This window comes from Desmodus rotundus, chromosome 6 (assembly GCF_022682495.2).
Source record: "Desmodus rotundus isolate HL8 chromosome 6, HLdesRot8A.1, whole genome shotgun sequence".
NCBI lineage: Eukaryota > Metazoa > Chordata > Mammalia > Chiroptera > Phyllostomidae > Desmodus > Desmodus rotundus.
This window is the reverse complement of record NC_071392.1, coordinates 90,731,175-90,756,013: the sequence shown is the minus strand read 5'-3', so window position 1 is coordinate 90,756,013 and position 24,839 is coordinate 90,731,175. Positions and strand designations below refer to the sequence as shown.

Here is a 24,839-nt window from a genome sequence, read left to right as displayed (position 1 = left end):
ATTCTAAAAAAGTTAAGTCTATACATTTCTAATGCTTAACATAAAAATATTGGTTATTTTTCTGTGGTTTGATATTTAAATGTGCTTATTGAAATATGTTAATGCTTTTTTTCTTTCAATGATTCTAGGTATAAAACAGTTTAGTACCCTGGCCATTGTGGCGATTTTCTCTTAGTAGGAATCATGCTAAATACCCAGCAGACAGGAGTGCAGTGAGTTATGATCTATATTCAATAGTGGTTTAATCCAGAATTATGACAGGTTAAACAATGTGATACCAGGAGGAAATTAAAGTTGTACTGCCAACCATCTGATTCTCCGTATTGTTTGAACGCAATAGCAGTAACTGTTTACGTAATTATCCCCATTAATATATGAAGTTTAAGGGCCTTGAAGGTCTGAGATCTCCCATATGTTGTATGCCTTCTCCAGTGTTCATTGTATACTGGAGTCTTTGCTGTTCTACGACCTTCCTTATCCCCAGGCCATTGGTAGTTATTTCACTGTTTCTTTTTTAGTTCTGATTTGAGATGTACAGTCTCGGTGGAGAGTGCTTGCAATGTCCTGCCACAGACCAGCTGTCATGGTTGGTCGGGGACCACGAGAAAGCTCTGGCTGATCCGTACTGCTCCCATTGCCTCCCTCCTCACCCTTAGTGGGGTTTCATTTCCCTGGGAAGTCACCTTTCTGCACATCAGATCAGCTAACTGCCAGCTCAGCTCTGTTGTGGTAGTCCTCACTTACGAAAAGGCAAATTTAAATTTCTGATTTGATAAAATTAGGGTTTATAAGCATTTAAGTAAGGCCAAAGAGAATATTCATTTTATGTGATAAAATATGGGTTCTGATTAGAATATTAGAGTGCCAATTTAAAAAATATATATAGAATGGCAAAATAAATTTACAACTGCAATTTTTACACTGTTTACAGATTTGGAGACTTTTTTAGTTGCTTACATGATACAATGTAGTAACCCAGTTTCACATTATACTATGAATAATAACAGGCGTGTTCTAAAGTTGTTTTATGACAGTTTATACCTAATTAAAATATATGCAGCAATATACTATATTCAAGTTGTTAGAGAAGGAAACATTTTCTGTTGTTCTCACTTTACATCCCTTTCATTCCGTTTTCCCCAGAGAGCGGCCTCCTCCACATAACGCAGTGGCTTACGTGAGTGTGAGCACGCAGACTGCTTCCGATGGTCAGGCTGCTAGAGTCTGGGACGAGCTCAGTCTGGTCGGCCTGCCAGATGCCATCGATGTCCAAGCCTTATTTGGTCCCACAGGTATGAGCCGGCCGTTGTCCTAGCCACCTGTTGGTTCTGTGAGCACTTTCATGTGCTTGAATTCACACCTTTGTAGTGAATGCCCTTTGCATAGGGATGACTGTGGTCCCATGGTAGAGACTGTCACCAGTGCGTGTGCCTGCTTAGGTAAAACAGACTGTCTTTCCATGATCTGCGCAGGGCTCACCCTGGGCCGGATGCTTTTCTAAATCTTGGGAGCGCTTTTGTGTTGGCTGCAAAGCTGTGGTGACCTGACAGTTGAGGAAAGAACGTTTTGAAGGGGTCTGTGAGAACTTGGGGCACACAGCGGTCTGGGTCTCTACTTTAGAGGTGAGGGATAGCAGTTCTTAGCCGCGAGGGCACCCAGTTAAGACAGAAGAGCATTGCACCCTCCTGATGCGCTGTTGGGGTCTCGGCAGGCTGGAGTGCGCAGCTGGACTGTGGACTGATGGTGGCTCAGGCACTCTGCGACGGAGGCTTTTGTGGCTGAGACGTTGTCAGCGACTGGGGCTCGTGGAGTGGGCGGAGCAGGACAGAGGGGTGGATTGTAGTTTGTTTGCCACACATGCTCTTTCTCGTAAACAAAGTGTGAAATAACGTCCACCAAAAGAATAATATTTTATGTGTAAGATTTCAAACAAAAGATCTTGTTGTAATATTTATTTTTTAAATTTTTTTTATTTTTTAAAATTTTTATTATTCAATTACAGTTGTAGATCTTGTAGTAATATTTAAATAAAATGACTAAAAACTAATTTTTGGTTGGAGAAATAATTACTAATTCAGTGATTCTCGTTCTTTTGAGCTCCTCAGAATCACCTGGAGGGGGGGGTGTTTGTTAAAACAGTTAGCTAGAACTTCTGCCAGAGGCTCGTTCAGTGGGTTCTGGCTGTGGCCTGAGATCTGTGTTTCTGATAAGTTCCCAGATTCCACCGCACCACGTTGTATGTTTCACACTGTAGAGTGGGCGGGCCTCTTGTGTTTTTACTTACTGGGGTTCTTACGGTTAATGTCACTCATTTGCTCCTTCTGCTCTGACCACCTTAGGCACGTGTTGGGCTCATCACCGCTGCGTGGAGTGGTCACTGGGAGCGGGCCGGATGGAAGAACCCTTGTCAGTGAGCGTGGACAAAGCTGTTGTCTCAGGGAGCACAGAAGTAAGTAGAAGGAACAGTCATTCCGACCCAGCTTTGTAACATTCCCTTTAGTCAACAGAAAGGCTCACTTATAAGAATTATTTTAATAAATAGTTATTTAGCAATAATTTCTATAATGTAAAACCCCTCAAAATAGGAAATTACTAATTTGTATCTGAGAGTTGTTTATTCATACCACTAGAACATAGTATGTGAAGTGATGCAATAAATGCAACTTTTTAAAATAAATATTTTATATTTAAACGAGAAATTAAAATGTTTAGAAATTAGAGTTACTAGCTATATTTATACATCCGTGTGGCCACTTTTTAAGAGAAAACCACTTGATGAAGATTTTACCTGGGAGACAAGACTTGACAGTTGTTTAGTCTTGGATTAAACACAGCGGACTAGTTCTTTCTGATATGTTAAAAACTGATTAAAATACTCCTTTTCAGCTAAGTTGGCTGTTCAGTTCATCCTTTCGGCACTGTCCCCAACTACCGTCATGCCCCCCGTCTGCTGTCCTCAGAGCGCTCGCTGCGAACCAAGCGCAGACAGATGCAGCAAACTCTGGGCAGTGAGACGGCGCTTCCAAAGGGATATGAGAAATGGAAATTCCGACCGTAGAAGTTACACGTGCGGTCTTTGATAGATGGAATGTAGTTAAAACTTTCAAAAGTGCAGTTGAGACAGGGACTTAGATTCAAGTAATTATTCGATTGTTGTAACATCAGCTTCACCCAGATTATCAAAATGATGTCCTTTACATGGATGAGTCACTCACCTCAAGATTAGTTGTGTAAGAGTATTTGTTTTGGAAATGTGGCATTACATTTAAGTGCTTGTGCTATCAAAGTTTGAACAACAGAATGCCTAATAGTAAATTCCTCTGTCTAAACATATTTAGGGGGCCCGATCAGGACGTTGATGGATCCGTGAGAGAAACTTTTCCTATGAACTAATTGGGAAGTAGTTGGGGATTATATTATGACGTTGAAAAGCACAGGCGTATCTCAGAGGTAATTGTGGGATTGGTTCCAGAGTACTGTGTTAAAGCAAGTGTCCCAGAAAAGGGATTGGCATCTTCCTGGTGGAGGGTCTTGCCTTCAATTTGTAGGAATCTCAGTATCCGTGAAGCGCAGTAAAACATGGTCTGCCTGCATGATAGGAAAGGCAGTGAACAAAGGTGAAACTGAGTTTCGTGGTGTTGAGTTGGAATTGAAGGAGTCAGTGTGAACTCTAACATTTATACAGATATGGAAATACAGACCTGTGCGTGTACCTGGGTTAGTGTGCACACATAGGTTTCCTGGCTCTGTTTGTTCTGCGGGTACTTAAAGGAAAGTTCGCCTCTCCTGTCCATCTTGGACAGAAGATAACCGTTCTTGTTCTTTACATGCATGCCGAATGATATTTAAATGGAATTTAGAGGTCAAGGCTTTTCCCTAGTCCTGACAGAGGAATCGGGGCCATGGGGAGCCTGCATTCCTGCTCACTTCACTTTCGCGTTAGTGTGGAGTGGGCCCAAGCAAGCAGAGTGCGGGCGAGTGCTGGGAGTGCATGGAGAGATGAGACGAGAAGGGGGCGAGGGGGCGGCTTTGTCAGGAGAATCTGCCTGATCTCCACTACAGTGAGTCTGTTAAAGCAGGGTGGTGTCAGCTTTCTGTCGCTGTTTCTTTGGTTTGGTTTTGTTTTTCTCCATTATCACACAGGCACAGGGTAGACCAGTTAGCTAGAACTTCTAACTTGTTCTCCCCTAAGAAAAGAAGAGTTCGTCTCATTGACAAAAATATAAACATATACAAAATTTGTTGAGGAGGCTGTGGGGAATGGTCACTCTTACACTTTGCTGGTGAGAGTGCAAATTGGTGCAGATTTTCTGCAGGGAAGTTTGATGATACCTAACAAGCTACATATGTACTTACCTGGTGACCTTTCTTGGAATCTGTACTGAAAATATGCCTGCAGTAATACAGAATACTCACACTGTTAAAAGTTGCAAAATATTGAAAATTTTACAGACAACCTAAATGACACACAATAGATTGGTCAAGTAAACTATGGTGTGTTTCATACAGTAGACTGCCCCTAAATAAGCAGTCACAACTGTCTAGGGTGAGGGGACAGGAGGGAATAGAAAAACGCACACGTAGAGGGATGGGGAGGAAAAGAGCGAACGTAAGTGAAGGAAAACCAGTGTCTTGACAGGTTTCCCAGGAAGCTGTAGACAGGAGGAACTGCACGTACGTGCTGTCACACAGTGAGTGGGTCCAGTGAGTGGGTCCGTTTCTGGCAGGGGCGCGGCTCAGCGCTTCTGCAGCTGCTTTACGTGTATATCATAGCGAACAAATTAGTAAATATGTGGTAGATAATGAGAACTAGGTTTTCCACTGTTGGAGAAAGGAGCTACTAATGAGGAAAGGCTAACGTGAATTTTGCGTTGTTGGAATGGAATCTGAGGGATCAGTGTAAACTCACGTTTTTTAACATTTACACAGATCCTGAACTGCAGATGTGTGTGTGTGTGTGAGCCAGCACGCATACATTTGTTTCTCAGCTCTGTCCACCGTGAAGGCCCAGTAGCCATGGCCCCAGGAGCAGTGAGCACACCTAGGGCCCAGACCTTGGTCACCATTGTTCTCCTTAAGAAGTGAAGTGGCTCTCGGTGCAGGGAAAATAAGGTGCCAGGAGAGAAGGAAGTGCTCAGAAAGATGGGGACTTGCTGAGAGTTCAGGAGCCGACCTGACGGCGTTCCTGAGCGCCATCAACCAATAGATAATACAACAAAAAAATCGTATTAGGTTTTCATCTACAGTAAAATGACTACACATAAGTCCAGGCTGACATACATAAATATTGGGTTAGCCAAAAGTCTGTAAGTTTTTTCCCATAAAATAAAAGGCACATTTTTCATTTTCACCAATAACTTACTGACTTAGGGACTTTGAGCAGGAGGCCGGCTTTCTCCCGCGTGGTGGAACGTTGACTGCTCTTAGTGCCTCAATTTGATCACTGTTAACTTCAGCTGGCCTGCCTGACCGTGGAGCATGCTGAGCGAAAAATCTCCAGTACGGAACTTCGCAAACCACTTTTGACACGTTCGATCAGTCACAGCACCTTCTCCATACACTGTACAAATCTTTTCTTGTGTTTCCATTGCATTTTTACCTTTCTTTAAGTAATAAAGCTCAACGTGCCAAAAATGTTGCTTATTTTCTTCCATTTTCAGTATTAAAATGACTACACCAAAATTCACTAATTTTGATAAGCTTTTTCTTAAATGTATGCTGGTGTGACAGCTGTCACAATACAATCTGGACAACTAAGTGCTACTAGAGCCATCTTACGAACTTTTTTGCCAACCCAATGCATAGCACAAGACAGGTCACATGACTCCTTTACCTAACATTCTCCAATGACTTCCCACTTCATTCAGAGAGTAGAAGCCAGCCCTAACGAACGGACAAGACTCTGTGATCCTCCCCCCACCCCCATGAGGACGTCCCAGACATCACTTGGTGCCCTCTTCCCCTCGTCTGCTTCCTTCGGCCCCACGGACTCCCGTGGTCTTACTCAAATGCACCAGACATCGGCCCACCTTGGGCCTTTGCAGGGCCTCCTCTTCTCAGTTGAATGTTCTTAGGTGCACGTGTGGCTTGCTCCCTTGTTTCCTTTAGGGACTTACTCAAGTTCCTTGTCAGCGAGGACTTTGCTGGGCTCCCTCTCAAAAATTTCAGGTGCCTCCTCTTCGCATAACACTCTGCTTTGTTGTTTCTCCTTTGCATGTACTGCCATCTGACACAGTGTATATTTACTTAATAATCTGGCTTCTCTCCTCTCTCTGGAAGAATAGTGCCATTCTGACAGATCTTCTGTTTTGTCATTCCTCAAGCATGTGTAGCCTAAAAGAACAGCACTAAAGATCATTTGTAGAATCGTTCATAGTTACAAGTAAGAACTCCAGAGTCCAAAGTATTGAAGGGAGTCGGTCCCCAGTGTGGTTCCTTTTACTCAAGTTTGTAAATTTATAATTGCCCCCCCACAATCTCTGAAACAGTAAATTTCCTCAGCTCTAATACGTGGTGGGGGTGGAGGTCGGTGACAGTGAAGATCTGTCATGTCTCAGAAGGTTCCTTGGGGCAGTGTGTCAAAGTGCTGTTGAACTTGGAACTCGTTATCTCACCAAAGGACAGATGTTCTAAATGGTTGACTTTCGTTATCATGACACGTGGCTGGGCGTGTCGGGGTATTTCATCTGCCTCTTCATGATAAGTGCGACAACAGCGAGAATGTAATGACTTTTCAAGGAAGTATACTGGGGTTGAGCATTTTAAAAATGGATTATTTGGACCTATTTCTATTGATTTTTATTGTCATAAACCATGAAAGTTTATAAAAAACAAACAGTGAAAAAATATTCTTAACATTTGTCCTGAAAAATTTTGGACAAAGAATTTCCTGACTTGTCTAAAATATTTTTTAAAGTTTTAGTGTACTTTTAAACCCAGTTTGTAAAAAGAAAAAAGTACTTTCTGATTATAGAAAGTGAAAATTACCTAGCTAAATTTCAATAATTTTGGTTGAGATTGAAAAATGGTCGTGGTGATGATGCATTACTTTCTTAGATATCCTTAATTTTGTTAGGATCCCCCCACCCTTTAAAACACATGATAGCTATTGAAATGAAGAGCTTTTCAGTCTAAGAAGGACAAGAGCAAGGCCCAGGGCTCAGATGGAGGGGCTGCGGTGCTCCTCCAACCTTGCGATCACGCACATCTCTTCCTGAGAAGCCCTGAGCGTGCATCCTCGTCAGACCTCCTCCCCGGAACGCCGCTCTCTCCTTCACACCCCTTACCAGCAACAGGTGTGAACATGCACTGCTTGTGTGCGTCTTTATTTCACCCTAGACAGAGGGTCCTCCCTCTGGGGCTGTCAGGGTACCGATGATGCTTGTTTAGGCTTACACCATTGTACCCCTGGCATCTAGCAGGGCACCTGGGACACAGAAATGTACACTGCCCTGGCCTTAGCCGATGAAGGGCAGTGCTGAGGGCATGTGTGTGCAGAGAGAGGCAGGTGCTGCTGCCACCTTGTGGCTGCTGCCGGGCAGCCACAGGACAGCCTCCTGCCCGAGGGGTGGAGTGTCCAGCTCAGAGGGCCCAGAATGCTGAGGTCGAGAAATCCTGGTTTAACCACTAATACTGTTCCTCTGCTGAAGTTATTACATTTAATACAATTTCCTCAATTGTTAAATGGCGTTCTTTATCAGGTAGTTTAGTCCTTCCGGAATTTCCCTCAGACTGCTGCCGCCAGGGGGACCGTTATTTATCTTTTGCTCTTTGGAAGAATACGCTAAACTGTAAACCTGTGTTGCAGGGAAGGTAGTGGCAATTCTCTCTTAATTCCCTCTTTGGAGCCTGGGGTGCTACCAACGTCTTGGAACTCTGGATAGCTTGAATGTCACCAAGGGAAGGGTGTACTTCTGCGTGCTCCCGGTGTCTGAATGTCACCGAGGGAAGGGTGTACTTCTGCACGCTCCCGATGTCTGGTTGTCTCTTCACCCAAAGCCCCAGTTTCCTGCACTTCCCTCTTTGCCTCTCCCAAAGGAAACAACTCATCCACCTTCACAAATTCCTGTTCTTAACTCTTTCTGAATCAAATGTAGTGTCTTACTCTATAAATAAGACATAAAAATGGCTTCTATCATCTTCCTTAGGATTGATACCTTCTTACGTTTTCTCCCCCCTCCCCACCTCCACAAAGCCGTATTGAAATTCCATTACATTATGCTGGTCTCTTTGTGTAAGAGCCAACTAAGTTCTGTGAGAAGAGTTATAAGTTTTTTATATTTTGGTTTCTTTTCATAGACTGCAAAAGAGAACAAAAATAGCTCTTCTATAATAAGATAGCAGCGTACACGGAGAATGTGAATAAGCAGTGTAATGTAAGTGTAACTTTCGTTAAAAACATTGTACAGTACAAGTCTCTACACTTCTCTAACCTACTGAAAGTAGGTTCAAATAAGATTGAAAATACTGGTCTTCATCTTCATGGAAGGTGATTTGCAAGTAGGTGCTGCACAAGTAATGTTGTCTAATACTGTTTTATTTTGAATATAACCCTAGTGATTTGTAACGACAATGTAAAAAAACACTGTCAACGTGCATACTCTTCCTGCCTCCTGTAGTTTTGGAAGGGAGGGCCCACACCCAGTGTCCGTGCTGGCCCACAGGACCACCCCCAGAGCGGAAGTGCAGGCTGTGCACCCAGGTGGCTGAGGCTCACCCAGAACTAGGCAGATGTGGGCAGTGACTTCAAACGTGTCTTTGTATCGTGTTTCTAAATAAAACACGGCTACATTTAATGGGGAGAATCAGGAATCTTGGCTAATTATTCTGTGTCTGACATTGTTAACTAATGTCACTTGACATTTTCAACACGTCATCCTGTACCTGTCTACGTGCAGTTTAATTCTGCGCAGGAAGAGATACTCTCTCTTCACTCTTAAGTGCAAGGCTGTACGGAAAGACACTGAGGGTCGGTGACAGAAAGGCCGTAGGAAAGACACTGAGGGTTGGTGGCAGGTCGTTTTGTCAGAATACTAGACGCAGAGCCTGGGCGCAGCACGGCGGTCCAGGACTGACTCTGTGGGCCCCTTGGTGCGCCTGCACCTGAAAGCTGGGGCTCGATTTGTTCCGTTCTGGCACCCGTGATCGTTCCGTGTTTACTTAGGTGTTAAGTTGGGTGGAAGCTAAAGGGAACTGGACATTTGTTTCAGAAAATTAGGGTTTTGATAGGCCTATTTAGTAAAATATGGTTAAATCTGTAAGGCTCATTCAGTGAAGTTGCCTTGATCCTCAGTAAAAATCATAATTTTTTTTTTAACTTCTTATTGATTGATTTGAGAGGGAGTGAGAAAGAGAGAAACATTGATTTATTATTCAACTTATTGATGCACTCATTGGTTGATTCTTATATGTGCCCTGACCAGGGATGGAATCCGCAATCTTGATGTAGTGGGATGACGCTCTAACCCACTGAGCTGCCTGCCAAGGCTCTTTGTAGTCCTCCTTTGTAGTTTTAACCAAGTTTGACATAAAGAAACGAGCTTCCCGTTGTGTCGGGGTGAGCGGCCCTCGCTGTTGTAAAGGATGCCTGTGCTGCGAAGCCTGGGCTGTGGGCCGTCAGGAACTTGCAGGTACCTGAAGCACAGTTTGCAGGCTGCCCAGGGAGCTGCTGAAGCCCCCAGCCCCTTGGGGCTCATCGTGCGTAATTCTGTCAAGGTGTCTTTTCCTTGTATGCACCCTTAAGAAAGTTGAATTTTGAATCATGAAAAGGTGTCTCAAAAGTAAAACTCTCTTAGTAGTTTCCAGTGTGACCCTAAAATACATTTCAAAAGCTCACTTCTATACGTTTGCCCTGACATTTAGGTGTTTCTGATTTTGAGTTTTATGTTGTGTGATACAGGAATCCAAATGCATCTCCTCACATATGGAGAGCCAGTGTTACTCCGTCATGTATTGAAGTGTCTTTTCTTTTGTGCACTCATTTGAAATGTAACCTTTGTCACCTAGCGAGTGTTTAATTGACGCGCATGTGGACTGTTTCTGAGTCTCTGTTTTAGTGCCTTGTACACTCACCCCAGTGGCAGTGCTGCACTGCCGTGGCTGCTGCGGCTTGTGGGTCTCGCTGTGTGCTTGGGGAGTACTGATGCCAGCGGAGAAACTGTTAGATCGGCTCTGCTGCCGAGAACAACTAGAGCAGCTGGAGAAAGGGTTTTTTCTAAGACAGCTGCCTGAGAGGCGCGGACCAGGAGAGCCGAGGGCCAGAGCGAAGGGTTATGACAAGAGGTCAGCCTGACTGGAACTTCCCTTTCCCCTGGAGACATCTGTGCAGTTTGTAAGAGCCCAGGTGAGGGGCTGGGAAGCCGGGAAGAGTTCCCAGTCTGCTGAGGCAGGGAGACAGAAATAGGACTCAGGGGCCTTGCGCACTAGAGGCCTGTTTGGTGTCTCTAAAGGCGATGCCAGAGGTCAGCAGTGTGTGGCCTGTGGTCAGAGCCAGTCCACAACCTGTCTTTCTATGGCCCATGAGCCACAGTGGTTTTTATGTTTTTACATGGTTAAACAACTTTAAAGATATTTTTCATAATGTATGAAAGTCATATGAAAGTCAAATTCCGGTGTCCATAAATAAAGTTTTATTGGAACAAAGCCACACCCACTCATTTGCATATAAGCTGAGGCTTCCATTGCAGGGTAGGGGGAGCTGCATGGTGCGCAGAGCCTGCACCTGCTCCACATCCTCGTGGGCTTGGTACAGATCAGTGACACAGGTCTGACTTGTCACGTTGGAGTGCCACGTGTTCTGGCAGCCTAACTGTTCCTTTTATTCCTGTGAAACACGCCTGGCATGTTAAAACAAGAACTGTGGCCTTCTGTGTAGCGCTGCCGTTGTTGCCACATTAGATGGCAAAGCCTTCCATCTATTGTGCCGGCATGCGGCACATGTGCAGGGTACCGTGTATGTCAGCACGACCAGATCGAGCGCTCGCCACACTCTTACAGCTCTCAGGAAGTCAATGACCCGAAAACATGGTAAACTAAAATGCAGTGTCTCACCACAGCAGAAGTGCTTTACAAGGGCTACCACAAAGTAAGTTTTCCGAGGGGCTCGTCCATTAGCCAAGCAAGGACGGCCATTCATCCATGGTGAGTTAATTAAATCACGTGTGACTAGCAGTCGAAGCAATGTGTGCACAGAAAAGAAACTTCTTAACGATTAGCCTTTCAGTAGGAATAGTTGCTGAGACCTGCGGACAGGCCTGGTCAGCGTGGCTCTGTGGCGGGAGCCTTGTCCTACACACCAGGAGGCTGCGGGTTGTTTCCCTCTCAGGGCGCAGGCCTGGCTTGCTCGTTCTGTCCCCAATCAGGGCACAAACAGGAGGCGGCCAGTTGATGTTTGTTTCTCATGTCATTATTTCTCTCCCTGTCTCTTTCCTTCCTTTCCCCTCTCCCTAAAATCAGTAAGGATGTCCTTGGGTGAGGATTAAAAAAAAAAAGCTTGAGAATTAAAAAGAAAGTTGAGGACCTTGTGAGCCATATTAATAGTCATTTAAAAAACAAGGCACGATTTCTAGCTGGGTTTTCTAGGCCCTGGATGACTCAGTAGATATTAAAACACCGCTCAGTTACCGTTTGTTCCGGGAGTCGGTGCCGAGTTCGAAGTGGCTGAAGGTTAGTCTTTACGAACAGTCTGCGTGAGTGAAACAACTACAGAGAAAATATTTTCAAAGGAGTTGAGAAAACCCTAATTCAGTACAACATGAAATAGAATCTGCCACAGATGTGTTACAATTTAACAGTTAAACATTGGTGTGGAGCTGGAAGAGGGAATGGTGGTTTCTTTCTAACCCAATTTTTTGAGCATTTTGAATCATGACAAGATGTTCTGTTTCATTGATTGAAATGATGATGTTGGGTTTTTTCCCCTTTGTTTTATCAATGACTCAAGTACATTTTCCTGAATAAATGCATCTCCATGTTCTTCAGACAGTATCCTGAGGCTTTGAACAGTATCTCACACACACGTTTTATGTGTATATAATTTTCATCAGTTAAATCGTCGTTTTCTGGTGAAGCGGTTTTCTGGGCTCCTTTCTGTGTCATTCTGGAAGTCCCACCCCTTAGGGAGTATTTTTCGTGTGCTCCTTTGTATAGATGTTCTTAGCGATTGCTGTAGTTGCTGCGTTGTACACGTGTGGGTTCTCACAGCCTGTGTGTGGTCGGTGTCTTCATTTTACCAGGTCCCGTGACGTTGAGAACCCTCGCCTCCCGTTATATTCCTGTGTGTTCTCTCTCTCTGTAGTTACCGTACGTGTTTCCTACATGTCCATCGAGGTCCACGTCAGATGGTGTAAAACGTCTTGCTTCTGTGGCTAACCGCAACTTAGAAAATTCAAGGGGAAAAGTGAAGTCTGTTGCAATTACTTATATTTTTCCTCAAGCCTGTGTTTTTTCTTTATGATGTTTCAAGAATCCTTTCTGTCTTTTTTATTTTTGGTTTAAGAACTTTCCTAACTATTCTTCTTGGGTACTTTTCCCTCATTTGAGTATTTTTGATTGCCCTTTTATTCCTAAAGGATACATTTTGTTGGATAAAGAATTCTGTGCTGACAGTTTATTTTTTCACTTGTGAAAAATGCTATGTGTCACTTTCTTCTGACCTCCGAGGTTTGAGATGAGACATTTTCTCTTACCTTATTTTTTACCCCTGTGAGTAAGGTGTTGTTTCTCTTCTCAAGATTTTTGCATTTAGTGTTTAGTTTTTAGAAGTTTGGTTGTGTGTCTTAGCATGGATTGAGGGGCACATCCCATCTTTGGATTTACTCAGTTTTTTGAACCTGTAGGTTTTTCACATTTGGAAGATTTTCACCATTGTTTCTTCAAATACTTTTTCAGCCTCACCTTTCTTTCACGCCCCATGACAGGAATCCTGCATCGTTTGTCATAGTCCCGCCTTCCCCTTAACCTTGCCCTTTCCTAGTCCCTTTTCTCACTTGTTCCCATAAGGTGATTTCTCTATTCCATTGTGAAGTCCCCTCACTAAGTGCTTTATTTATTGTTTTGGCATATTTTTGAGTTTTAAACTTCCCATTTGTTTCCATTATGTCTTTTTCAAGACTGTTTTCTTTGCCGAGACATTTTCTTTATTTGCTACAAGCATGTTCATAGTGTCTTGTTGAAGCAGTTTCATAGCACCTTGTATGTACTTTATGCTCCCATTGGGATTTTCCTGGTTCTTGTGATGGTAAGAGTTATTTTTTCTCTTGAATCCTTTACATTTCAAGTATTATGTTAGGAAACTCTGTTTATTTAAAATGCCCCCTTTTAGCATCTCCTATCTGAAACTGCTTTTGGGGTAAAGAAAAAAGGGGTGGCCCCATGTCACTCCCGGGTATGTGTGTGGAAGTCCAGTTCCGTACTCAGCTTCCACCGGCATGTTGCGGGGGGGCTCAGCGGCTGCTGTGCAGGGTGGGCATCACACCTCTGCTGTCCAGCAGCACAGGAGGTTCCTGCCGTCCACCTGGCCCCACGTTACCTCTGGGCAGTGGTTTGGGGTCTGATTCTCCAGCAGACACCCCCTGCCACCAACCCCAGAGGGAGGGGGCGGGGGCCATGTCCCCTCACTGTCCTTGGCAGGTGTTCAGTTCCGGGCTCCCCACCTCTTCTGCACTGACGTGAGGGGAGCAGGTCCCGGTCCTGTCTAGTGGGTGTGCATGGCCGGACTGCCCGCCTAGCCCACCCTGTCTGGGCACTCAAGCTTTCCCTTCAGCCTTTGCTGCAGGGTGTAGGGTTTGGGCTGCTTCTGTGCTGTTCGTCCCTGCCAGCTGGACACTGTCCGTGTGTCTTGGTCAGGGAGAGCTGGCTGTCCTTGGGCTCTGTGGCTGTGTGTTCTGCTGGTGTTTCTGGGTCGTCGTTCTTCAGCACCTCTTATGTAGGGGTTGGAAAGCAGACCTGGGGGTGTGCTTTTTCATTCCGTAGCACCCACGGCCCTCGCTGGTTTACCACCGTCTCAGCCTGCTGGTGCCCTGTGTCTGTCCCATGTGCCACGCCCAGCGCTGTCAGCTGTCCTTAGTGTGGAGTACAGGGACAGGGAGGCTCCTCCATTCGCCGGGAGTGGCATTCTGCGTTCAGGAGGACTGTATTTTTTTTCTTTTTCCTATGGTAGAGTTGTACACAGGCAGGTTTCTATTCTCTCAGCATGTAATTGATGTTCTCACATGGTTTCCTGTCTTTCATTGTTTCTGATGAGCAGTCAGGTGTCAATGGTATTGTTAGTTCTGTGTATACAATGTTTTGATATTTTCTAGGTGCTTTCAGGATTCTATCTTTGGTTTTCAGCAGTCTGACTAGGGTGTGCCTAAGGTGTGATATTCTTTGTATTCTTCCTGCTTGGGGTTTGCTGCTTCTTGAAAATGTAAGTTGACTTTTTTCCCACCACATTTGTAAAAAGTTTGACCTTTATTTCTTATCTCTTTCTGTCCCATTGCCCCTCGTCCTTTGCAGCTGCAGTTACATGCACGTTGCTGTGTTTAATGCTGCCCCACAGACTGTTGGGCTCTGTTAACTTCTTTTTCAATAATTTTACTTTTAGTTTCTTAGAATGCGTAAATGATTCACTTTATTTTCAAGGTCATTCACCATTTCTTTTATATGTTTATATCTTTATATACTTATGTATTTAAATTTTATTTGTTGATTTTTAGAGAGAGAGGAAGGGACAGAGAGAGAAACATCGATTTGTTGTTGCACCAATTCACGCACTCATTGGTGGATTCTTGTACATGCTGTGACCAGGGATTGAACCTGCAGCCCTGGCGTTTGGGACAAGGCTCTAACCAACAGAGTTTCTGACCAAGTGAAAGATTTGGCCAGGGCTGACCATTTGTTTCTAATATCCAGTATCTTGTTAAGCTCACTCACTAAAATTTTCATATAAGTTACTATAATTTCTACTTGTAGAATTTTCATTGGGTTTTGTGATTTTCAGGTCTGTTCTGTTACTTTGCTCCTGGTCATTTTGTATTAGTTTTTTTTTTCTTTGTTGTGGGTCCCATTTTTTTGTCTCTCCCCCCCCACCCCAAGTACATATACACACATACCTTAGTACATTTTGTTGTATCCCGAACATTTAGGTGAGTAGGTTATGGTCACAGGATACTACTGTGTCGCTTTATTCAATATCAAGTTTTTTCCTGGGAGGCTCTTACGATGTCTGGACTTGCACTCAAACTACATCACCCCCGTTGTCCGCACCGTCAGAAATCTTAGAGTTTCTCTGTGAATGTCTGTGTTAGGGTGCAGCAGAGATTGGGGAGTTTGTTCACATCGGGGGTGCTCTCCTCTGAGGCTCACTCCTTTGAAGGTTTCCCTTCCGTTTCATCCTTCCCACCATTGTTGACCTTGATCTTGTTGTTTGAGGTCTAGCACCACTCTGCCCTAGAAATGTCCTTAACTGAAAACCTGCTTAACTCAGATCTTAGCCCGGGATGCTCCTTTCTTTCAAGGGTCAAATGTCTTTTCATTCCAGCCTGCTTGTGGTTATTCACCAGTGACTGCAAATAGTGAGGTTATATATCTTATTCAGATTTTACAAATTTTATCTTCGAGAGCATTATTCTGATACTAGCCTCCCTGCCTTCATCCAGTTAATAAATATGTTTTTCTGTGTGAGTCATTCTTTTATTAAGGTATACTTTGCATAATTCACCCCTTCTAAGATTATAGTTGAACATGTTTTGAGAAATGTGCACAGTTACGTAACATCACAGTCAAGAGAGAGAGGATGTCCTTCACCCCCAAATGTTCTCTCATTACCCGTGGAGGTCAGCCCTCTCCCACCCCCAGCTCCTGGCAGTCACCGGCCCGAACCTCTGCTGCAGTTTTGCATTTTCTACACAGAGGCATGGGACTGTGCAGCGTGTGCTTAGCAGAACGGTTACTCACCAGCCGACAGTCTGTTCTTGGCTCTTACTGTGATAAAGCCACTACGAACATTGATGCGGCAGGGAGTGTCTGCGCATCTCCCATGTGAATAATTAGGACTGGAGTTGTTTATTTGTGCGAGAGTGTGCACTTTCCTTTGGAAACCAGCTTCACAGAGTCTTCAAAAGTGCCAGCATACCTTTCTGTGGAGGCCCATCCGCTCTCCACTGTTGCCCGCACCGGCCATTGTCTGTGTTTCATCAGTGTCAGTGGCTTTGTTTTAGTGATGTTTCCTCGTGGGCTTGTTCCGTGCTTTCTGATGCTGCGATGGGCCGTCTCATGGACCTGTCTGCCTCTGAGCGGCTGCAGTGACGTGTCTGTTCAAGTCTCGTGCCCAACCCTCCTCTTGCAGGTGACTCGGCTTCTTACTGGTGAGTTGTAAGAGCTCTCTACCTGTTCTTCACAGAGCTCAGCCATTAGACACGCGTTTTACAGCTGCTTTTGCCCAGTCTGCGTTCTCAGACGAGTGCCGGAAGGTATTATAATACTTTCTCTTCCTCGCCTCGATTTTTAGTGATTAAAAAAAAGTGGGGAAAACGCTATTTCAGAGTTTTAAATACTGATTCAAATAAATTGGTCAGTTATACTATTTAAGAGTTGTTTGCCTTACCTTTTTCTTTTCTCCAAATGTTAATTAGTTTTGTAATTGTTACCTACTTCACAACTTGCTTGATTTCTAATACACGGTTCATGAGGTACTGATGTTGGACAAGTTTCCCGTGGATGCATACTCTTTGGTATTTTCTACAGCTTTACAAATACTTTTTATTTGGTTCAAAAAGATATATTCCAGTCTCTATATAAAGTGTACGTTTTCTTTCAATGCCAAACGTCTTTCAGTGACTCTGTAGCTGTAACAGATGGGCTGGGGGCGTTTGCTCAAATGGTTTGTATTTTATTTCCTTCCTTTATTCCCTGATGTCATTATATGTTATTGGAAATTAGTGTGTTGAGTACATTCCAGGACTTATAGTAGTTTAGCTAATGTCATGTAATATTTTTCCATTGCAAATGTGATTTAGAGAACATGTTGATGTTTCTAAAAAGATACAGACACTGGGAAAAGGATCAATTTAAATTATTTTGTTTCCTTATTATGCGCTTAAGTAAAAGTCTTTATATTTTATTTGCCAGAATCATTTTTAGTGCAGAAGGCTTCTGCACAACTTGGCATATGCTGTAGAAGTAACAAAGATTCTAGATTTTAACAGTTTGGCATAGATTATTATATATTAACAGCTAATAGGAACACTTTTCAGTGATTGATTGGACCTGTAAACTCACTTTCCTGCCTCAGCGTTTTCTTGGCCTTTTCATTGTGACTCAGGAACCCTCAGACTACCCAGGTCTTGTTAATGTTGTCACCTCCGGGTTCCATTAATGGCACTTAGATACCTGGGTAGGTTTAAAACTAAACCCATACCCAGTGTGGAAAAAGTTAGTTATTCCACTTTATCAGTGAATGCAGTAACCCCCTTGAGTACAAAAAAAGCACAGAAATGTGTACTAGTGTGTGGATTTGTGGACTTCCTGTGCGATTCTAGGGCCACAAACAGCTAGTGTGTACAAGTTACATGAGGGGCTGCAGTGGTTCTGCTGGCCACACTCAAGGTGTGTGGAAGACACACCAGGAGACGTGAGCTTTCCCTCACGGGTTCAGGGCGGGTCCTGAGCCCCTGAGCAGGAGCCTCTGCAGGTTTGTGCACTCTGTGCTGGATTCAGGGCCCACAGCAGCTCGGGAGGCCGCCCACGCCCCGGTAGCAGCTCCTCTACTGGTGAGGCGCTGACTGCTGGTCCTCCTGTGTGGCCTCCGGTGCTCCAGCCCTGCTGCTGTGCGCCTCGCCCACCGGTCACTCGGAGTCCCCAGAGTGATGCCCACTCAGGCCGCATGCACAGCCCCCTGGGGGGCTGGGCAGTGGTCTGGTACTGCAGGAGCAAAGACAGGGCAGTCCGTGGTGCCTGCCCTGGGGCCTTGGAGCAGGGTGAGGCCAAGCCAGTCACCAAGCGGAGGGCATAAACGCTAACTTGCAAATTCCTGTGACCCGGACAGCCAGGCCTCCTCTGTACAGGTCACCCCACAAAAGCTCCCCAAGGAAAGTGGCCTCCAAGAGCGGGTGTGGAGGCCTGGTTCTAGGCACTCTCCTCCAACCACCCGAGGAAGAGGCGAGTAGGGAAGTTGAGCTCTGTAGGCCGCCTGGACCCACTGCTGCACACCCAGTGCCCTAGCCTGGCCCTGTGGGTCCGGGCGGGGGTGGGGGGGTGGGGCGCAGTGTGGCTCATTTCTTTGCTTTTGCTGCTTGGAAGAGAGTTAAAAGCAGATTGAAATGGGTGGGGGGAGGGGAGAGGAGACACTCATGACCTAATTTTCTTCACACTCCCAGCATTTTACTAAGAACCTTAAAACTAATTAAAGTGAAATGTGTAGGTTGGGTGGCTTTAACGATGTGGTTGTCCTTCATTAACTTATTTTGTGATTGGCTAGTTTACTTCATATTGATTTCTAGGCAGGGTGATAGTACAACGTTCTGTAGAAACTATACATTCATTTTTATTTATTGATGGGATTTAAACACTGTTAAAATAACCCTAAACTAGAAACCCACCTTTTTAACCATATCACTGGTATTTTTTAAAATTTAGTTGTATGTTTTGACGAAGTCTGTAGAAAAAAATGAAATGCTAACTTTGTAAACTTAAATGGAAGGATGAATCTGTTTTATACCATCTACCAAACTGAGTATCTTAGGTTTTATTATTTTCAGTGAGTCTTTTATTTGGTATCCTGCTGATTCAAATAGTTTTTCTAATGATGTATAAAGGTTTTTAATACCTTCCTAGCCCCATGTTTGAGTGTTCCTTTGCCAGGTTTCATAAAGAAATGTCTTTCCCTCTTGCCCCTGCAGCGATGTGCATTTTGTAAGCACCTTGGAGCCACTATCAAATGCTGTGAAGAGAAATGTGCCCAGAGGTACCATTACCCTTGTGCTGTGGGGGCCGGCACCTTCCAGGACGCCAGCCACTTCCTCCTCCTCTGCCCAGAGCACATCGAGCAAGCTCCTGAAAGATGTGAGTTTCCTGCAGACACGCTCTTAACCCTTGTCCGTGCACTCACTTAACATGGCAAATGTCCTGAGTTCCCTCAGTGCTCCTCTACTTGTAGTAAAAGGTCAGTATTATTGTATAATCTTGATACTCTGAGGGATGTTTGCCAGAGGTCCTTAGGGGAAATCTTACCAGCAATGTCATTGAAGTTAAGTCCAAAAAGTTGCTTCCTCAGAAATTCAAATGTAGTTTACAAGTTTTTCCTGATTTAGAAAAATTTTAAACCATCATTGAAAGATAGAAGCGCTCAGGATATATTGTTTTAATTTGTACTAGATAGCAGGTCATTTGAAAAGTTAAACATTATCCAGTGCCGTTTGCACTCAAAAACCGCCCAGCGGAGCCTTAGGAGACCACTGACTCCGGCAGCGGTGTTCAGCCCCTGGGCTGCGAGCGCACGGGAAGCACGCTGCGCCTGACCGTGTAGTTGGGGGCGCTGCCCTCTTCTCCCTTTGACTGCCAAGTGAGGGCGCAGCAGCAGCCAGCACTGGCCGTCCAGTGTGAGTGAGTCAAAATCACTCCTATTTTTGTAGCAGCTCGGCAACAAATACGTGTTTTGGTGCACCACTGAATTTTAGTGATGGGTTTATGTGCCGTGAGACGAACAAGGCTGAAAATTGCCGACTGAGGTGTCATTTCGGGGTGTGCATTGTTGATAGGATCAGCAGAGACTTTCTCGACTCTCGGCAGCTGTGCTGGCCCGGTCTTCCCGCTGGGCCTCTGTCGGTGCTGCCACCGACCTCATCTGCCACGGCGAGCTGGGACCGCCCTTGTCCTTTTTCCTTCTCTTCCTGGCAGTGTTTTACAGTTCGGTGAGAATGTTTAACTGTCCGCATTTCATGTTTTACAGAACATCATCCCTCCTTCCTTTCTTCACCATTGAACAGAGCTCTTCTCTTTTTCTTACTACGGATTTCCAATGAGCACGTGCGCTTCGGGATCTTTTTCCCTAGGAAACCGAGTTTCTATCTCGTTGTGAAATCCCTGCGATGCCTCATTTGCTCTTGTTAGGCTGATCGTTAGAGCTTTTACCTGTTTCTTAGCAAGTCAGTAAAGGCTTTTCCCACCTTCTTCATCTCTGAAAGATAGATATAGTTACCTCAGGCTCAAACTGAGTTAGATTTCACAAGTACAGTTAGATTTCATAATCATTATTTTTTATTTTTGTTTAGTACCATAATTTTATCTTCAGTTAAAATTATTTTGTGTCTACATGTATAATCATGTCGCCCTTAATCACCATACAGACCTGAATTATAGGTAAAGCAAACTGAAATGTCAAATTGTATTTAGGCTAATAAGGGATTCAAAGTTTAAAATGTTTTGGATTATAACCTTTGAATCTGGGGAAAAAAGAACACTCATCACAGTCACTCTTTTAAGATTTTACTTATTTATATTTAGACAGAGGGGAAGGGAGGAAGGAAGAGAGGGAGAGAAACATCAATGTGTGGTTGCCTCTCACACACCCCCTACTGGGGACCTGGTCCACAACCCAGGCATGTACCCTGACTGGGAATTGAACCGGGGACCCTTTAGTTCGCAGGCCGGCACTCAAGCCACTGAGCCACACCAGCCAGGGCCATGCACAACCACTGTTATGGGGGTCATTATGTTAAGACCTCGTGTGGTGAATCATTTCATGAGCGCACAGACTTCAGTGTCAAGTCATTAGAGGTTGTGCCCTGGGTTGTGGCTTGCATTTCGCCAGTGGGATGAAACAGTTGTGTGTGTATGTAGGAATCTGAGTTTTACTCAGCCTTTTGTACTTTGTCGAGCTTTGGAGCCGAGTAAACAATTGTAAAGTTTTCTAGGGCTACATGTCTAATGTTAGATACTTTGTTACATAACGGCAGTACTACTCCATGCTGCAGACTGTGTTCTATTAGTGTAGACCTCACTTACACGTTAGAGATCATAAATCGTTGCGTAAAGTAATGAAGCGGAATAACGGAGGTGAGATTATTTGCTACCACTTACCATGCCCACATGCAGTGACAGGTTCACGCAGGCAACATGAAACTAATAAAAGATGGTCTCAGGTACCGGGTACCGAGCCTTGTCCCCAGGTAGACTTCTGGAGACGCATAAAAGGACCTGAAAGGTAGGATCAGATAAAAACTAAAAACAAGCAAGGAGATTTGGCCATGGGAACATAAGGACAGGCTAAATGTGAAGGTGATGGTGAGGCCGATCCTACAGGGCAGTTTCTTGTAACAGCCCTCAACAGAAGCCAGTGGCATAAAATCAAAGCCCAACTGAGTCAATTCTCTTTCTTCAGGATCTTGAATAGTGCAGTGTCAACACAGCTTTCGGACTATCTGTCCTGATACCTGAGGACGTGGAGGGTGTTGTAGAAGACTGTATTGCAGCAGTGTGCAGGGCTGTGCAGTTGTCTTCCTGTAGCCTTCCTAGCCGCCCTGCTGGTGCACTGCCCCACAGAGTGTGTGACTTTCTGTGCCTTTAACATGTATGGGTTACGAGACACTAATCGATGAATATCGTGTAGCATTGTACCTCATCTATATTAATTGCTTTACAAAAAGGTAGTTATTTTAGCTCTTAGCTGAGGCTCAAGCTATATTGTGTACATTGAATATAATACTTGATGCTTCTGGCTAAGTATAGAGCAATACGTTAGAGTGATAGTTAGCTGAGTCAGGACTAAGACGTCTCTTGTGAAAGTTGACAGACCTAACAAAAACACAGACCTCATTAGAAAGAAATCTCAACAAAGAGAGCATCCGTGAGCAAGGCCAGGACTTCAAGCAGCACACGGTTTGGGGGTGCTCTGTGTCACAGGTAAATGCTGTCACGCCACTGGCATTTCTCTCATGGTGATGCATGTGTCCAGGAGCCTTGCCTGGGCAGCTGACACGAAACGTCCTTCGGGAGACGTGGTTAGACTTGCCTCTGGAGGAGCGATTTGCCTCTCAGGGAAAGCTGACCTGTCAAGTGGCAGCCATGCAGGATCAGAGGACGAAACATTCCAGGCAGGTGGAGCAACACTGCCCACGCCTGAGGGAGCAGCTTGGCAGGGCTGTGGGACAGTCAGCTCACCCTTGTGCCTGCACCAGAGCGTCTGCGGGGTGGGCGGTGGAGACACCCAGGTGAACACAGACTGGACACCCAGGGAAAGCTGTCTGTGGTGACTCTCTGCAGGGTTAAGTGTGGCAGTGCTCTCTATCTGCCCCACCCACCGTGTATTCACTGTCATCGCTCAGCTTTCACTCTCTGTCTTCAGTCCAGCTCTCGGCTCCACACTGAGTCTCTCGGTCGTCTTTGTATATGTGGACACCCAGTCCTGCCACTTTTATGTGCCCTCCACTCTGCCAGTCCCTCACCTTGCATTCTTACCTTCCTGCCTGCATGGTGGGCCAGCCTCTCTGGACAGCATCCATGATGTGCATTTTCTTTCTGGAGTGCCCACGTGCCAGGCCCGTCACCCTGCTCAGGGAGCTGCCGGAGCACTTCCCAAAGGAGCGCTGTCTGGCAGTGCCTCAGCGTTCCCTGCTGTTTCCTTGCACCCGCCACTCATTCTGGGTGCTTCCAGACTTCGCTGAGCAGTGGTCTCACCCTCCAGCATGGCCAGGTGAGGGTCTGCGATGAGCTCCCTTCTGATTTAAGCTCATTGTTTTTGTCCCCTCCTCCATCTCTTCTCATGTCACAGCTGTCACTCAGGAAGGGGCCATGTCCACAGCGTCTCCTCCTGTCTCTCCCGCTCTTTTCTCGCTCCCCCTGCATCACGTAGCCTCTCCAGTGTCTGCCTGTGTAGGCGCTGTCTGCTTAGTGCACGTGCAGACGTTCTCCCCCGGGAGCCAGTGCGGTGAGGAGTCAGGGCCTGGCTTTCGGAGCCACGCTGGCCTGGTCCCACTCTGCCCTCTCGAGTCATCTGTAGCTGTGGTCTTCCACCCCGTCTCCGGTGCCTTTCCAGCTGCTTCAAGAAAAACCTCGCATAGTTGTGTGATTACTGCTTCAAGCCTCACGTCTCTGTGGTTTGCAGACACATATGTATGTCTGCGTGCATGTACTTCCACGAGACACGGTTCTTACGCTGTCCAGGGTTCTCGTCTCCTCCTGCACACCCTTCGCACGGCTGTGCATTCCCGCCCGCGTCTCTCCCTGACCGGGCAGGGGTGCAGCCAGCTGCACTGCTTCATGCAGTCCTGTTTTCCTGTTACCATTTTCACAGCTTGTGTAGTAGATGTTTTGGGGCCTAGATGTGTTTGTGTCATTGGATGTTTTTCTTTGCTTAGTGTATTACCAGTGACCCATGCTCACGGAGCAGTGTGCGGTGTGGGCAGGAAGGGATGGCCGGGAGCTTTTACAGAAGGAAGGCGGGGTCTGTGCCACCGTTACCTGAGCACAGAGGGGCTTTGCCCTGGAGGCCAGGGTGGTGCCCCGGAAATGCCCGGGAGCAGCAGACGGGCCTTCCAAGTCTCTATTAGTCCTGTCTCCAGGGTGTGCACAGTAGTGCTGTGTCCACGGGTGATCAGTAAGAAGTGTTGAGACACTCGACGTGTTTTCCTGGCTTTGTCTTCGGAGTCTGGGCGTGTTTTATAAGTGCCCCACGTCTCGGTTTGACTAACAGCGTTTCCTTTGCTTGGTAGCCACGTGTGGCTGGTGCTAGCGCGGCAGGTTGAAGTGTCAGCGCAGAAAACTCCAAGTCCCACATAAGCATTTCAGACAGTGTTGCTGGCAAATTCCAACAGAAAGGTGAACTGAGTATCGGGTATTCCGAGTCCAGCATCTGCTCCAGTTTCTCTGTGTTCTGAGGGTAGGCAGGTATCAAAGATTAGTTTTTAAACATCCAAAGCGTGAATGAATAAATATTGGCAAGAGGTCACTCTGTTGTGCCATTTCTATCAAAAACAAACTAATTTATGACATTTCCACTTTTAAACTAATACCTATCAATCAAAGAGCCATTTAGAAGTGATTTTAGAAGCAAGCCATGTATTTAAATATATATGTAATAAGGCTTTGTTTGTGCTAGGCAGTGAGGATGCAGAGTTGAAAACGGCAAGGTCCCTACCCTTCAAGGAAGCACAGTATTGGGTTAAATCAATTATATGAGGGGGACCCCAAAAATCCGGAGTTTATTTATAAAAAGTTGTGTATTTACTCTTACATGTTTAAACTTCAGTCACCCTCAAGGTCCTCTCCATTTCCTCCGATGCACCTATCGAGAGGTTTTTCCCCTGCTCAAAACAGTTTTTGAACTCGATGATTTTGATGCCTTTTAGTGCTTCTGCCGTGTTTTTGTTTCACCTCTTCCATATTGACAGAACATTTCCCTTTGAGGACTTTTTCATCTGGGCAAAAAAACCAGAACAAAAAACATTGCTTGGGGCAAGATTGGGTGAATAGGGAGGGTGGGGATCTTGCTGTTTTTGGTTTAAAGCTGCTGAACAGTCAGAGAGGTGTGGGCAGGTGTGTTCGTCAATCACCCTTCATGAAATGGGCAAATGCACTGGAAGAGTCTTCAAAAAGAATTCACTGAAGCTGAATGCAGCCTCTCACAACAACGCCAGCGGGTGCACTGATCCAGATGGGTTCCTAGGACACGCACCTAGTGGGGAAGGCTGTCCTACAAGAAGCCTGCCCTCTAAAAGATAATTCTGGGTTTTGGGGGGTCCCTAGCCCCCTTGTATAACAGTTCCTTCTAAGCATAAGAAGGGAATAGTCAACAACTACCTCGGTGTTTAGGTGTGGTAATGTTTCCTGTTCCGGGACGGAGTTTGAGTGGAGTTTTGGAACCG

General features: G+C 45.4%; 1 protein-coding gene across 14 annotated transcripts in view; it reads left to right on the top strand.

Moving 5' to 3' along the window:
- Positions 1–24,839, top strand: part of KMT2C (lysine methyltransferase 2C) — a 208,016-nt gene that overhangs the window by 82,077 nt on the left and 101,100 nt on the right. For all 14 annotated transcript variants that reach the window (XR_008427049.1, XM_053925983.2, XM_053925995.2 and 11 more), the window contains 3 exons: positions 1,144–1,292; positions 2,340–2,449; positions 18,879–19,041. Coding sequence is in view for 13 of the 14 variants with exons in the window: in XM_053925983.2 (XP_053781958.1) it covers positions 1,144–1,292; positions 2,340–2,449; positions 18,879–19,041 (422 nt within the window). In the remaining variant the exon portion in view is untranslated. The remainder of the gene's footprint in view (positions 1–1,143; positions 1,293–2,339; positions 2,450–18,878; positions 19,042–24,839) is intronic.